The sequence below is a fragment of the Mercurialis annua genome, linkage group LG2, assembly GCF_937616625.2.
Source record: "Mercurialis annua linkage group LG2, ddMerAnnu1.2, whole genome shotgun sequence".
Lineage (NCBI taxonomy): Eukaryota > Viridiplantae > Streptophyta > Magnoliopsida > Malpighiales > Euphorbiaceae > Mercurialis > Mercurialis annua.
Genome location: NC_065571.1, coordinates 35,131,049 through 35,144,942, shown reverse-complemented (window position 1 = coordinate 35,144,942; position 13,894 = coordinate 35,131,049). Strand labels below are relative to the sequence as shown.

At 32.3% G+C, this 13,894-nt stretch overlaps 1 protein-coding gene across 1 annotated transcript; it reads left to right on the top strand.

The window, feature by feature from the left end:
- The first annotated feature begins 9,493 nt into the window (after positions 1-9,493).
- LOC126668450 (uncharacterized) lies at positions 9,494-12,322 on the top strand. Its single transcript, XM_056104654.1, has 10 exons — positions 9,494-9,512; positions 9,556-9,852; positions 9,953-10,182; positions 10,270-10,387; positions 10,492-10,736; positions 10,818-11,030; positions 11,126-11,224; positions 11,311-11,409; positions 11,498-11,791; positions 12,314-12,322. The coding sequence occupies exons 1-10, from the start codon at positions 9,494-9,496 to the stop codon at positions 12,320-12,322; spliced, it is 1,623 nt and encodes a 540-aa protein (XP_055960629.1).
- Positions 12,323-13,894: the final 1,572 nt, after the last annotated feature.

The window sequence follows — 13,894 nt, the reverse complement described above, 5'->3', positions numbered from 1 at the left end:
TACTCCCGTTCACACTCGTTTATTAAAATTTAAATTTCCGATTTAAATTTTAAACTCATATTATTACGATACTCTTTTTTCCGAATTCGTATAAATTAAATTTACGTTTAAATTTAAATACGTATTTTGAATTTATTAAATCACTTCCCGTGATTTAATAATCTTAAATAGTCAAACCTAACTATTATCCTTTAACTATTAAATTTAGTCTTTCCGAATATTTTTCTTAATATTCGAACCGGCAAAATATTATTTTTAATATTTTGATTACTTCAATTTGACTTCGTGGCATATTCTAATTACTTAAAATTACGGGGTATTACATTCTCCCCTCCTTATAAAAATTCGTCCTCGAATTTAAAATCTAATGCCACTTATTAAACAACTCTATTAAACCTTAACATCTTTCTACCTCGATCCTTATGCCTTATGTAGCATAAACTTACTTCTACTAGAGGTAGATTCTAAAATCCATCCTTACACTCTTCGTGTACGATACACGAAATACTTATCACGACGCTAGCTCGTCGGTTGCATTTTTATGCAATTTCTTTATATGTCACGATTTATCGCGACTTGGAGTTAACACTCCACACTTCATTATTACTTAGGTTATATTCTTTATCGTATTCCTCTCAACTTCTTAATTACTCTTACTCTTTGGATCAGTGTCTTTCACTGAATGTTCTTCGTCTGTCAACGAAGCGTAAATCTTTACACTGTTCAATTATATATACTTACACGATCTTTATCCTTTTTCACTTTTCTTTCTATTTGGATTTATACATTTCATCCATCGGTAAAGTGTGTTTTCTCACACTATTCCATCGTGTATATTTACACAACTTGTGTACTCTATAGCCTCTCTTTCTTTTACTTCTCTTAATACAAAGGAGATCAATTACTTTGATCTCATAATGCTGCCTCTTAGCATTATTCTATGATCTTCTCATTATCGGTTAGGTTAACCTAACTCCATATTCTTTTATACACTTGGGATGTGTATATTCTTACTACTGGGTTTACCTCTTTAAGTAGTTTGTTACTTATGGGCAACAAAAAACACTACTGTCTATTTACTGATCTAAAACTTTTCACAAGTTTTAGTCGCCCGTAGACTTCACCTTTATCGTTTTAACTCTCATCAACTTGCTGCTATTTGCAAAGTTTTGAGAGTATGAAACGTATGATCTTCATCATACTGTCCACCACCATTTACATTGAGTCAAAACTTTCCTAATACTTAGGTATTTTGACTACAAATCCTTTGTCATCTCTTCTCATTTCCATTCTAGTTTGGAAATATTTGCCAAAATCAATATAGTGATTGGCATTCCAAATTGACTTACTGGTCCTTTGGACACTTTACTATTATTCTTGTCACCTCTTTCTATGTATCGTTCCCTCGATACATTTCTATTATATCATAGTACCTCTTTGTGGTACTAACACAAAACACTTTATAGTGACACTCAGACTATACATGTCTGGTTCACACAATTTATTGTCCCGTTTCAGTATTTCATCAACAATACTGAATTCGCAAACTTTTCTTTGCGTATCAATACTTATCACATACTCTAATTGTGTATTTCTAATTTATACTCTCACTAAAGTAATCACTTCATATTGGTCTCATACTTCGTTGAGCCAATAGAATTCCAAAGTTTAAGACCTTACGTCTAATACCTGATCATACTTGACAATTCAAGGTATGAATGTCTTGTTTAATAATCACTAGCACAGTAGTGTAGTATGCATTTATTTTTGCAAACCTCCACACTTTCACTGCGCTACTCTGATTCACAATCCACTAACTGTTCTCTTTCCAGTTAGGTTGTAGGATCTCTATATAACATTCTTCTTATATCATAATCTTTTGGTTTTTATTTACCAAGCATATTTTCCTGTCTAAAAATATACATCCATTGACTTTTGATTCGTAGGCAACTTACTTCTTGTATAATACAAGCAGTGCCTCTTGACTCCTATTACAATAACTCTTATTCTCATAAATAGTTCGTACTTCGTATCACATAACTATAGTCTTTCGACCTTTAGTACGACTATCACTTTGTCAGTTCCAACTCATAAATTGACAATTTTCCTCGCGCTTTTTCAACCATCGAGAAACATTTTCTATAACTCGATTATGTTATATATCATAACATATCTTTTCTTGATTCTTTAATACGTCTTATGTATCTTATGAATAGTGCTAACACTTGCACTATTGCTAGTCATTTCTTTATCAATCTCCACATCCTATCTCACGTTGATTTGCCTATTCAACTTTCGCACTTTCTTGTTTGAATTCCATAACTAATGTAAAGATTTTGAAAAATCTTGCAAGCAGTGTTCGCAGTCCTTTGCGAAATTCAAGAAATTACTAATTTCTTTAACCATGCTGGTTACTTCCACTCATTAATCTCATTGATCTTTCTCAGATCAACTAGATATCATCTAAGATTTCTAGTGTTTCCAAATTGTCACTTACATTTGGAAATTTTAACTTGATTCTGACATTCTCACAAAATTTATAACAATGGCCGCACACATTGTGCTTCTCCTTCCTTTATTATTCACATGGACCAATTGTCCATTAATACCACTGCTAGAAATAATCCAGAAATAGTTTGACTCATTGTTCTTATATATCTCATAATGACAGTAGAAATATTCACTCATTCCATATTCATACATCAGAACTAGTATTACTCATACTATGTTCTGCAAATCCATTTATCGGATCTGATTTATGCTATCCTCACGATAGGTTGTATCTTAACTTCTTTCTCGTCTACATTCTATAGACGTGTGAGACATATTCCTATTATACTTCTCTATCCCCCTTCGTGCAATACTCGTTTGCACACTTATAGTTGTGTCTACTACTAACACTTTCACTGTCAGTGTACCTTATCTCAATTTCAATTGAGTTTAAATTTGTGACTTTACTTACATTATAGCTAGGTAAAGTCAAATTAACAATCATACATATCGATAAAATATTTCCATGTTACTCACAATATCGATACATATCAGTCACAACTTATGTTCTCTCTTCTTATTATGCATTTATAGCTTATCTAATTCTTTAATATAAGCTCTTAGACTTTGTACTTCTTTCCCATATACTTTCTCTCTTAATGTAATAAGCGATTTATCTTTCACTCGTACGCCTATTTCATCGTAACTCGTTTCAATACGACGTTACTTTCTATATCACTTTCTTATCTCCTCATATATCTTTACTATATACTGTGTCCCTTCACGGGTCAACAGTCTTTTTCCTTTTATTATCGCGGAACTCCTATCTTAATATCCGGATATTTCTACTCTTAACATGTTATTTACCTCAAACTATAGCTTACTCAGAATCTTTCATTCATTCTGATGCATAAAATTCTCAGATCTTACATCACTGATCTGACTATCGCTATTTTTCACCTCTTAACTTTATACATATATAGCTGTCTTACTCGCAGCTAAGAGTCATTCTCAATGCTCTATAGCCCCTACTACATTTAATTAACTGATTATCAACTTCTCGCTCCGTTTTTAAAACATTAAAAATAAAACATCTATATCACATTTTCCACTTTTGGTCGGCCATACTTTACACATTTCTGGTCCGACATTCAAATTACATGTACTCTACATGTATATTCCGCACCAGCCAGCCAAGACTTCACAATCACTAGGCCCGGTTATCGGAATTTTCACAATTTGAAACCACTGTTTGACAACAGTTTTCAAATTTATTTACATATCTATGGAGCTTACATTGATAATCCTAAGTTAATTAAACTTTATAATTCATAATCTCATCACTTGCACTTTTGGCTCACTGCCAGAATTCACGCAAGTTTCCTATCGTTACTTTCAAAAACAACTATCGTCTACCTCTCCGTTCGACGATCGCAACAGTTAATCTCTAGGTAACCGTCTTAGGAATATCATGTTCCAAAATTAAACCAATCCAACGGTTCAATTAAAAGTTATCAGGGTTTTACTACACCCTGTCGATTTTCAGACATCATCTGAAACTCGCTTCATCAATACACTTTCTCTATTAACTACACTTTGAATCGTGTTCTTCCACTTACCTTGAGTCTTCCCAAACTCAAGTTATACTAATCGCTAGTTAGAAATCATGTATCTCTAACGTCTTAATCACTGCTCGATTAGTAGGTTCTCTCTCTCATTTCTTACTCCTAGTGTCTCAGGGTACAATGCCCTTAGCACCTTGTTTAAGGATATTCTTATCCTTAACTTGTAGTAACTCGGATATATATATCTATCCGATACAAGTTGTAATTCGTTTAACTACAACTAGTTTTGTGCTTTCCTAGTCACAAATGTATTCTCCAACTTCCACTCTTATATGCTTCTGTTACCCCCTCGAGAATCGCTTACTACCTGATCTCGAGTATTTACTTTTGTTACAGAGTTCTGGTCTAGGTATACTTACAATAAAAACAAATTGGTTTAAAATGGTTCAATCATCTTGGGTACCCTTTTTCAAAACAATTTGTTTAAAATTCACTTTTAAAACATCTGCATAATTGTGCACTAAGGTGATGACGTCTCATCTTTAGGCATAATTATGCTTTTAAAATCATTTAAATGAATAACCATAGTAGGTTATATCATTTGGTTTTTGTAAGTTTCCTCCTGACCCTAAACTCTGTAACTAGTAAGATTTCTCCACAACTACTCCACTTCTCTGAATTCGTACTTCTTGTGTCAATCATCTCCTTGTACCACTATCGAATGACTTCGACAGTGTCTTCACGTTATTTCCATGCTTGATATTCAAGCATCGTTATCGAATTGTCTAGACGACTCGCACGCGTATATCGCAGTCTTATATCCCAAAAGGGAAGGCTGAGAACCTATGAAACATAAGAATATATGTAGGAGACATGACTCGAATCCTATGTGCTGCAGTAGTTCCTATGAGTACCTATGACATCTACCCCATACTTTATTTTCCATGTATCAGCAATGTTTTTAAATTATCGAGTCCGAGAACTATTGCTCTGATACCAACTTTGTCACGACCCAAATTCATGGATCGCGACCGGCGCTAGGGAATGGGAGTGGTTGCTCCGAAACCCGTAGCAAGCCTAAAAACCTTTATAAATTTTTCGTGTTTTAAAACATAAAAAGGTTTGCAACCTCGTTGCGGAAACACTTTAACACCTTTATTAAAAACGCGATCGCAATTCAAGATCATATATCACATATGATCTGTTTTCAGAAAATATCGTTAAAACCTTTCTCTCGTTTAACGTAAACACATTTCTGAAAACCGGGTCTTAAGACCCTGATTGTATTTAAAGAAACTAGAGCGCAAACATCAATCTCAGTTGACACACCTGCTCTGTTTCCAATACAATACTAAAATGCTAAATACATAAAACCAGTGTATCTCTCAAACAAATGGTCATAGCATTTTAGAAAATACGCAGCTTTTCAAACATATATTATATACAGTAGTTCAATCAGAGTTTATCAAAATAGTTTGAACTACTGTAAACAGAAAGACAGACTTCCCATACCCAACTACTTGCAGCTCTAGAGGTATGGCTGACATTGACTTCCGGAATTATTGTGGAAGTCAGACCTCGTACTTGATTACCTGAAAGGTAAACATTGGGGAGGGTCAGAAATATAAATATTTCTGAGTGAGTTCACATATTTACAATTGAATATTTAAATCGCATATATGTAAAACATTTGTACATATCAAAAATATTACCAATTAGTCGATCCAGATGAAACCCTACAAGACAGACTATTGTATGGGTCTCAACCTACACAATATAGGCCTTAGACCGTGAACTGAATCACTGCCGTCTAAGCCGAGTGTCTGGACCGTAACCGTGAAACTGCCATCATAGTACTGCCTGTGACCGTAACCGTTACTGCCGTCTCAGACTGTTAAGTCAGGGTCGCTACCACTTCCAACGCCCAATGACATTAACTGACCTCTATGTCAGACACAGGCTCGTATCGAGAAACACTACTGGTGATCACACAGTCCTATTGACAACCAATAGGAAGCTTGTTCCAATGGATCTTTCATGGTTAAGTTATACTAGTGCGATTTGTGATTTAAAAACAGTTTAAATATAAATATTCAAAAGTAAAAATCACAAAGTAAAACTCACAGTACTGTCGTCCCCATTTTCAAAAACGTAACCTCCAAACAAGCTTGTCAGTCAAACACGTTGGTGTTTGGCTCGCTAGATCGACCACTCGTCGGATCTAATAAAATTCAAATGTCAAAACACATTAGACATTGAATTTTAACTCTAGTCCTATCGTATAAACGATAGACTCAAATAACTATTGTTTATAGACGACTCTATAAACAAACACATGAACTAATCTCAATATTGAACTTCTCGTTCAATATATAATACCACTCTTGGTATAGACTTATAGTCCTTTTAACATTAATCACATTGATTAATGTAGAGCCTAGTTAAAACGTCGTATCGCTTTAACGTATAGACTTATATCATTTTAAAACGTTCACCTTTAAACATTTACTAACTGACGGTAAACACACCGTCCTACTAGGCGAAGTCCCCTCGGATTCGCCGCCTGAAAAGATCCCGTCGGAGTCGGACTACACGTCCGTGCAGGGCCTGTGCACGTTCGTGCACTGTCTTGCACAGCCTTGGCCAGTGCACGTTCGTGCACGGCCTGTGCACGTTCGTGCACTGCCTGTGCACGGTCGTGCACACGTGCAGGCACCGGGATTTCATTCCCGAGCCACTTTCCGACGTGCTTGATTGATTTTTCCCGCTCCGAACATTTAATCACAACCTAAACAATATAGTTCTATAATTAAAACGTCGAATCGATACGTACGCGATCGATTCGATACGTTTACCGTTTAATATCGGATATATAATTAATATATATCGAAATAAATATCGTATACGAGATTAATACCTCGATTACTACTTGATTCGTTGAAGAATCGAAGTCGGAATCGCGAAATGGATCGCGCCGCGCCGGTCTCGGCTTGCTATAACTAGCAAGCACGTCAAATCCATTTGACGCAGCAGAAATGAGGTGACCCTCTGCTCCTATTTATAGAGAAATTGGATTGGCTTAAGTACCATTTGATACTAGCTCAATCATGCACTTTAACTCTGATTTTAATTAGTCGTCCGTAGTCCAAACGGAGACTAATTCCAAATTTTACGAAACTTTACCCAAAAATCCAATAAAATATAAAACGAATAAAAATATAATTTTATTCGCATCCGACTTATATTTTATTTTTAATAAATCTCCAAAGATTTATTAGGTCCAAATCAGTCCCGCTTAATTAAAATTACTATGTCCAAATTCCATAAAAATTTGACGGTAGCTTCGTCAAATTATTTCGCGAATATTAACGTCAAGATTATTCGCTCGGGACTTATAAATTATTTTATTTTAATTTAGACTAACAAATAATATTTAATTAGTTAATAATTAAAAACTAATTGAAGTAAAAGTTCAGGGACTAAAATGGACAATTTTCCATAATTGCCGCCTAAACAGCACCGCCTCTCTTTTTTTTTCTTTTTCTTTTTTCTTTTATTTAATATATATATTTATATATATATATCTTAACTTATATTCGTCCATAATTCGTCGAGCTTTACGAGTTTCGACATTTTAATTTCGGGGTTTTGTCCGAAATCTTAAACTCTCCATTTAGAGTGGTACTTTAATATATTAATTATCAATATATCAATTCATACGACGCTAAAGAGTATTCTCAAATTTATTACTCCCGTTCACACTCGTTTATTAAAATTTAAATTTCCGATTTAAATTTTAAACTCATATTATTACGATACTCTTTTTTCCGAATTCGTATAAATTAAATTTACGTTTAAATTTAAATACGTATTTTGAATTTATTAAATCACTTCCCGTGATTTAATAATCTTAAATAGTCAAACCTAACTATTATCCTTTAACTATTAAATTTAGTCTTTCCGAATATTTTTCTTAATATTCGAACCGGCAAAATATTATTTTTAATATTTTGATTACTTCAATTTGACTTCGTGGCATATTCTAATTACTTAAAATTACGGGGTATTACAAAAGAATGGCCCTAATAATATAAGGAAAGTCATAGCTCCTGGTTTGTTGGATAAACAAAGAAAGCGTGTGCTGAAATCATATCAACAAATATCTAAAGAAAAAATTTCTAAAAAGACATCCAAAGACGGTAGCAATGGTATGTCTAAAGTTCTAACCTAAGTTGTTGCCTTTTGTTACAAATAGAAAAAATAATTTATATGTTGACAAGTAGAGCAGTGAGTATAAATTGTATGGAATTTTATACTTAGGTGTGTCTTTCATATGCTTACTTATGAAAGGTTTAAGCTTTTTCCAATTTTAGTTTTCATAAATGCAGTACTGAATTTTTGTTAGAATTTTGGATAATTGTCATTTTCTTTTCCTCGAAAATTAGTGTGTGTTTCAGGCTTGGTTACTCACCATCCACTTGGGTGTAGATTAAAAATAATATAACCGTAGAAAAAACCATCTAGTTGGCACTTTTAGGTTGGTTGGTTTGCTTATGGATTCTTATTATTTAGGCTTTTTTAATATTAAAGTACTAGTCCTCAATTTTGTTCAGAGAAAGCTTCAAAAATGAGAAAGAAAAAAGTACTTTTTCATATATATGATCTTTTTGTCTTGTTTGATATGTTTAAATTTTACCTTCTTACCCCTGAAATGTTTTTTCATTTTGATTTTTTGTGGTGTGTGTATGACTCGCTTTGATTGGGTGTTTTTATGGTGAGTTTTCAAATTAGGTAAGAAAGCCTCAACTAGAATGTCTTTATGCTGACCATAAGTAAAAGTGACGATGGAAATTAAAAGTAAATAAAGGAAAATGCAGAACAAAAAATCAAAGAACAGAATCAAACATATATGTCCTCAATAAAGTGCGAAACAAAATACAAATGCCTTGCTAATTAGAAAAAATTAAAAGCTGCTGAACACAGCCACTAAGAAAGTAGTTATGTTACTTTAAGATCTTTGTTAATTTCATAGCTACTGTAATGTATCCCTCAGTGTTTGATTAATTTTCTTTAGGCAATCATATTTTATGGGATTCTTTGTTTAGGCAATCATATTTGTAAATAATTTATATTACTTAAAGTGTTTGATAAATTTTCTTTATTGGATCTTCTAGCTATATGTAAATAAAGTGTTTGATAAATTTTCTTTAGGCAATCATATTTGTATTGTGTTGAATTTTTCTTTATCCTAATAATAATACTTTAGTTTGAGATTTAAATATCAATTTTCATTAGTGTTCAGTTGCTATCTCTTTTATAATTCTGAAAATTATGATTTAAATTTAGAGAGTATAGGTGTTGCAACCCCACACATCATCAATTCTCCCATGGGATTATAAACAATGAATTGCATTTTCATTCTGATTTAAATAAATGATATGCATTATTCAGTTATATGTAATTGAATTCTAATAAACTTTGTTTATATTATTGGTTGAAGGTAATTTTGCTTGTCACGGTCTTGTCATGCACTATGGTGAGGAAAAATACGTAGATAAGAATTTCGGAGATGAATTTTCTTTATTGGATCTTCTAGCTATATGTAAACAGTTTGTCGATGTCAATTCTACTGGTATAACTCTCACTGATAGACATAGGAAGGAATTAAGGTCTGATGCAGATGTCTTCGCTATGATTGAAGAACATAAGGATGTGCAAGTTATACATGTTTATTTGGACAAAGATAATGCAGTCAAGCCTTTTTCATATAGAATTCCAGAAGATAACTCCAATCAAGGTAGGCTTCTTATATATTTAATTATTATCTATAAATATCTTATGTATCATTTTTGCCTACAATTTGATTGAATCTTGTCTTATATATGTATATTTGTCAGGCAGCCAATTACATTATTTGAATAACCAGACCAATAATACGCAACCCATTCCGAAAGTGATAAATGTCAAAATATTTGGTGAGCTCAAGACAAACGAGATTGTGAGAATACATGGTGATGTTATTGAAGAGACGGAAAGAGTTAGTATAGTTCAATTGTTTACAACAATTTCTAAGAATTATGATGTTGATAATGGACTTGCACCAATAAGCAGCCCTCTAGTTGACAAAGTAAGTACTTTATCGCATGCATTTATAATTAAAGTTTGATTGATTTTCTATAATCAATATTCACTAATGAAATTTTTTACCTTTTAGGAGTTTACTGTACCTTTAGAAGCAGTCGGTCATTTCTTAGTTGCAAAATACACACCCATGACTGAAAATGGAAAATCAGGTGAACCCGTGTACGCTATATCGGAAACATTTGTTAAGAGTAAGTAACTTCCATTAAGTTAGAGTTTAAATTTTAATCTTTTTTTTCTTTTAAACTGCAGTATGATTATTTTAAATTAATTATTAATTATTTATTTTACTTAGGTTCAATACCTCAAGAGAAAAAGAAAGTTCGAGGAAGAAACAAGAATAAGAAAGTAGCAGGTCTTAAATCAGGAGAGAAACTTGAAATATTGTTTTATAATAATCGTGGTATGGGAATGAATCAAGCATTTTGGTCAAGACATTTGGGAAAAATTATACGCGACCCCAACATCACTCCTGTACGAGTGCAAACATGGAAGGAAATTAAAGAAAATGACAAGAAGCACATGTGGACTTCCGTCAAGGTATATGATATTTGTTTTCTATTTCAGGTGTGCATAATATTAAATCTAGACTAAAGCTTTTTTGTTGCCAAAATATTATAGGAATGTTTTTATAATCCTGACATTGAGGCGTATTATGAACAAACATTGGAGCATATGTGTTCTTTGTGGACAAGTTGGAGATCAAGTTTGAATGTAAAATATGTGAAACCATGCAAAACTAAAGTTGAGGCTGTAAAGAATGTGCCTGAAGGGATGGAATCTGCTGATTGGGAGTGGCTTGTAGATAATAAATTTTTAAGTGATGAATTTCAGGTATAATTATGCACAAAACATTACTATAACATACGAATAGTTATACTTATGTATTATTCAGCTTTATGATAATTTTAATTTTATGTCTTATACAGGATATTAGTTCTCGAAACACTATCAATAGAAGTAAAGCAATCATCCCTCACGCTCACCGTTGTGGAAGTAAACCACATAGAGAAATTATATATGAGATGGTAATGAATTTTCAAACACTATCATCTTCTAATGTTATTTATTGCTTTAATTTGATAATTTTTAGCATGTTTGTGTCGTTTTATAGGGAGGTAAAGATGGTAAACCCCCGGACTTGGCAACTTTGTACTTTGAAACTCGAAATAGAGGTGGAAAATTAGTTGAACCAGAAGTAGCAAACAAATATGTATGTATGTTCAACTTTCTAATTCAGAAAGATGATTGTCAATTTTTTTGTTTTAATATTTGTGTATACTTGTCATGTTCATTTATAGGATGAAATTATCAAAATTATGCTATCTGAGCCATCTATAAAAGAAATTGAACTGCTTGAAAAATGCTTTGGACGACAACGTCACAGTCATGTTTTTGCTTATGGTGGGGGGATGAAGCGAAAAAAATTTCATGGATCATCAAAGTCAGCGTATGTTGAAGAGCTTGAGGCTAGACTTCGTGATAAGGAAGAAGAAAATTGCATTCTTAAAAGGCGCATGGAAAGTTTTGAAAGTAGATTAGATAAGATGGAAAATAACCATATACACCAATCTACATCAACACCAAACAATCAGGTTAGTTGTTCTTACTTTTTCTTTTAATAATTTCGTAATACAATTTCAATCGTTGTATAGCTCATATGTGCCTGTAAGAATAGGGTAATTTTTTGATATAGATCTAGTTTGCATATCCTTTACCTGATTTGTTTACGCTTTTGAAAAGTTGATTTCTTTTTATTATAATTGAAGAGGGAGATTACATAATTTTAACTTGTTTAATTAAATTATAGTCAAAAGGTCAATTAACACTATAACCTCTAGCATTGTGGGGTTTCTCTCGTACTACTTTTGCGGTTACGTTTAAATTGGTGGCCATTGAATTTGTACTCCCACGTTAGTTTGTTCTCATAATTTTGCATGTTGCTTTGTGACTTATTAATTTGAGTTTTGATACTAGTATTATTTGTCCTTATACTTACTGCTTATATGATTTAAGTTTTAACGGGTTCGCTCAGCACTAAAACAATTCAATTTGAGTATAGATTTATAGATTTATGGAATACTTACTGCTTGTATGATTTCCCCTCATTTCTATAGGCTAGCTAACATTTCGTTTTCATATACCAAGTCGAGTTTTAATGCAGAGTATAGCAAATATTGAGCATTTTTCATACTATGTAAGTAATTTTATTATGTATATAATATTTACTATAAGATTTGAAGTTAAATTTTTGGTTTTTATGTCTTCTGTTTGTTTTTTGTAGGATTCTTTTTATACGAAGGTTTTATGAAGATCGAAGAATCAATATCACATTATTTTGCCGGGGATCACGCGTTTAAGCATATAAACTCTGATTAATGTATAGATAATTGAATTTTCATATTTTAGAAACATATTTTGGATGATAACAGATCATATATTTTGGATGATAACAGATCATATACGTAGCTGTTTGTTCTTCTACATGAAAATATAGTTATGGTTACTGAATTCTCTTATTATAATGAAAATTTCATCTTAATTAGTATTGCTGTACTTAAATATAGTATAATATAATAACTATAACTATTTATCAAATAATAAAATTATTTTGGTGAATGAAAACAAATATATATTGTTAAAATAGAAATAATGAAGGGATGATAATGATTTAATGAGGAGAAATTAATCATTAAGTTAATTTTTTAATGAATATTAATGAGGGCACAAATTGTTTTAATGAGGAAAAATATTATAACTAAAATTGATATTAATGACGGGATAATAAGGATATAGTGATGGAAATGGTGTGGCCGAAATTTACAAATAGTGAGAATAAATATATCGTCATTATAGTATTAATGAGGGGAAATCATTTCCCGTCATAGTTACTTTTATCCACGGAGGCAATAATGAGGGGACCATGACGGCAAATTGTTGTCATTAAATCATATTAATGACAGAATACTAACTTATAATGATGGAAAATACCCTCATAATAAGAAGATTTTTTTGTAGTGGTTTTGTTTCGTAACGTTTGTAAACGATCGACTTATATTGCTAAAAAGGTGAAACGTTTGGATTTGTTTCGTAACGTTTGGGTTAAATTGCTAAAAAGTTGAAACGCTTGGATTTGTTTCGTAAGGTTTGTAAATGTTTGGCTTAAATTATTAAAAACTGAAACGCTTGGATTTGTTTCGTAAGGTTTGTAAACGTTTCGCTTAAATTGCTAAAAAGGTGAAACGCTTGGATTTATTTCGTAACGGTTGTAAACGTGCGGCTTAAATTGCTAAAAAGGTGAACACTTGGTTTTGTTTCGTAACATTTGTAAAGGTTTGGCTTAAATCGCTAAAAATGTGAAACGTTTGGATTTGTTTCGTAACGTTTTAAACGATTGGTCTTATTTCGTACCGTATGTAAACGTTTGGCTTAAATCACTAAAAAGGTAAAATGTTTGGATTTGTTTTGTAACGTTTGTAAACGTTTGCATTAAATCGCTAAAATCGTAAAAAAGGCGAAACGTTTGGATTTGTTTCGTAATTTTTGTAACAGTTTGGCTTATATCGCTAAAAAGGTGAAGCGTTTGGATTTGTTTCGTTAAATTTATAAACGTTTGGCTTAAATCGCTAAAGAGGGGAAACGTTTGGATTTGCTTTGCAATATTGTTAACGTTTGGCTTAAATCGCTAAAAAGGTGAA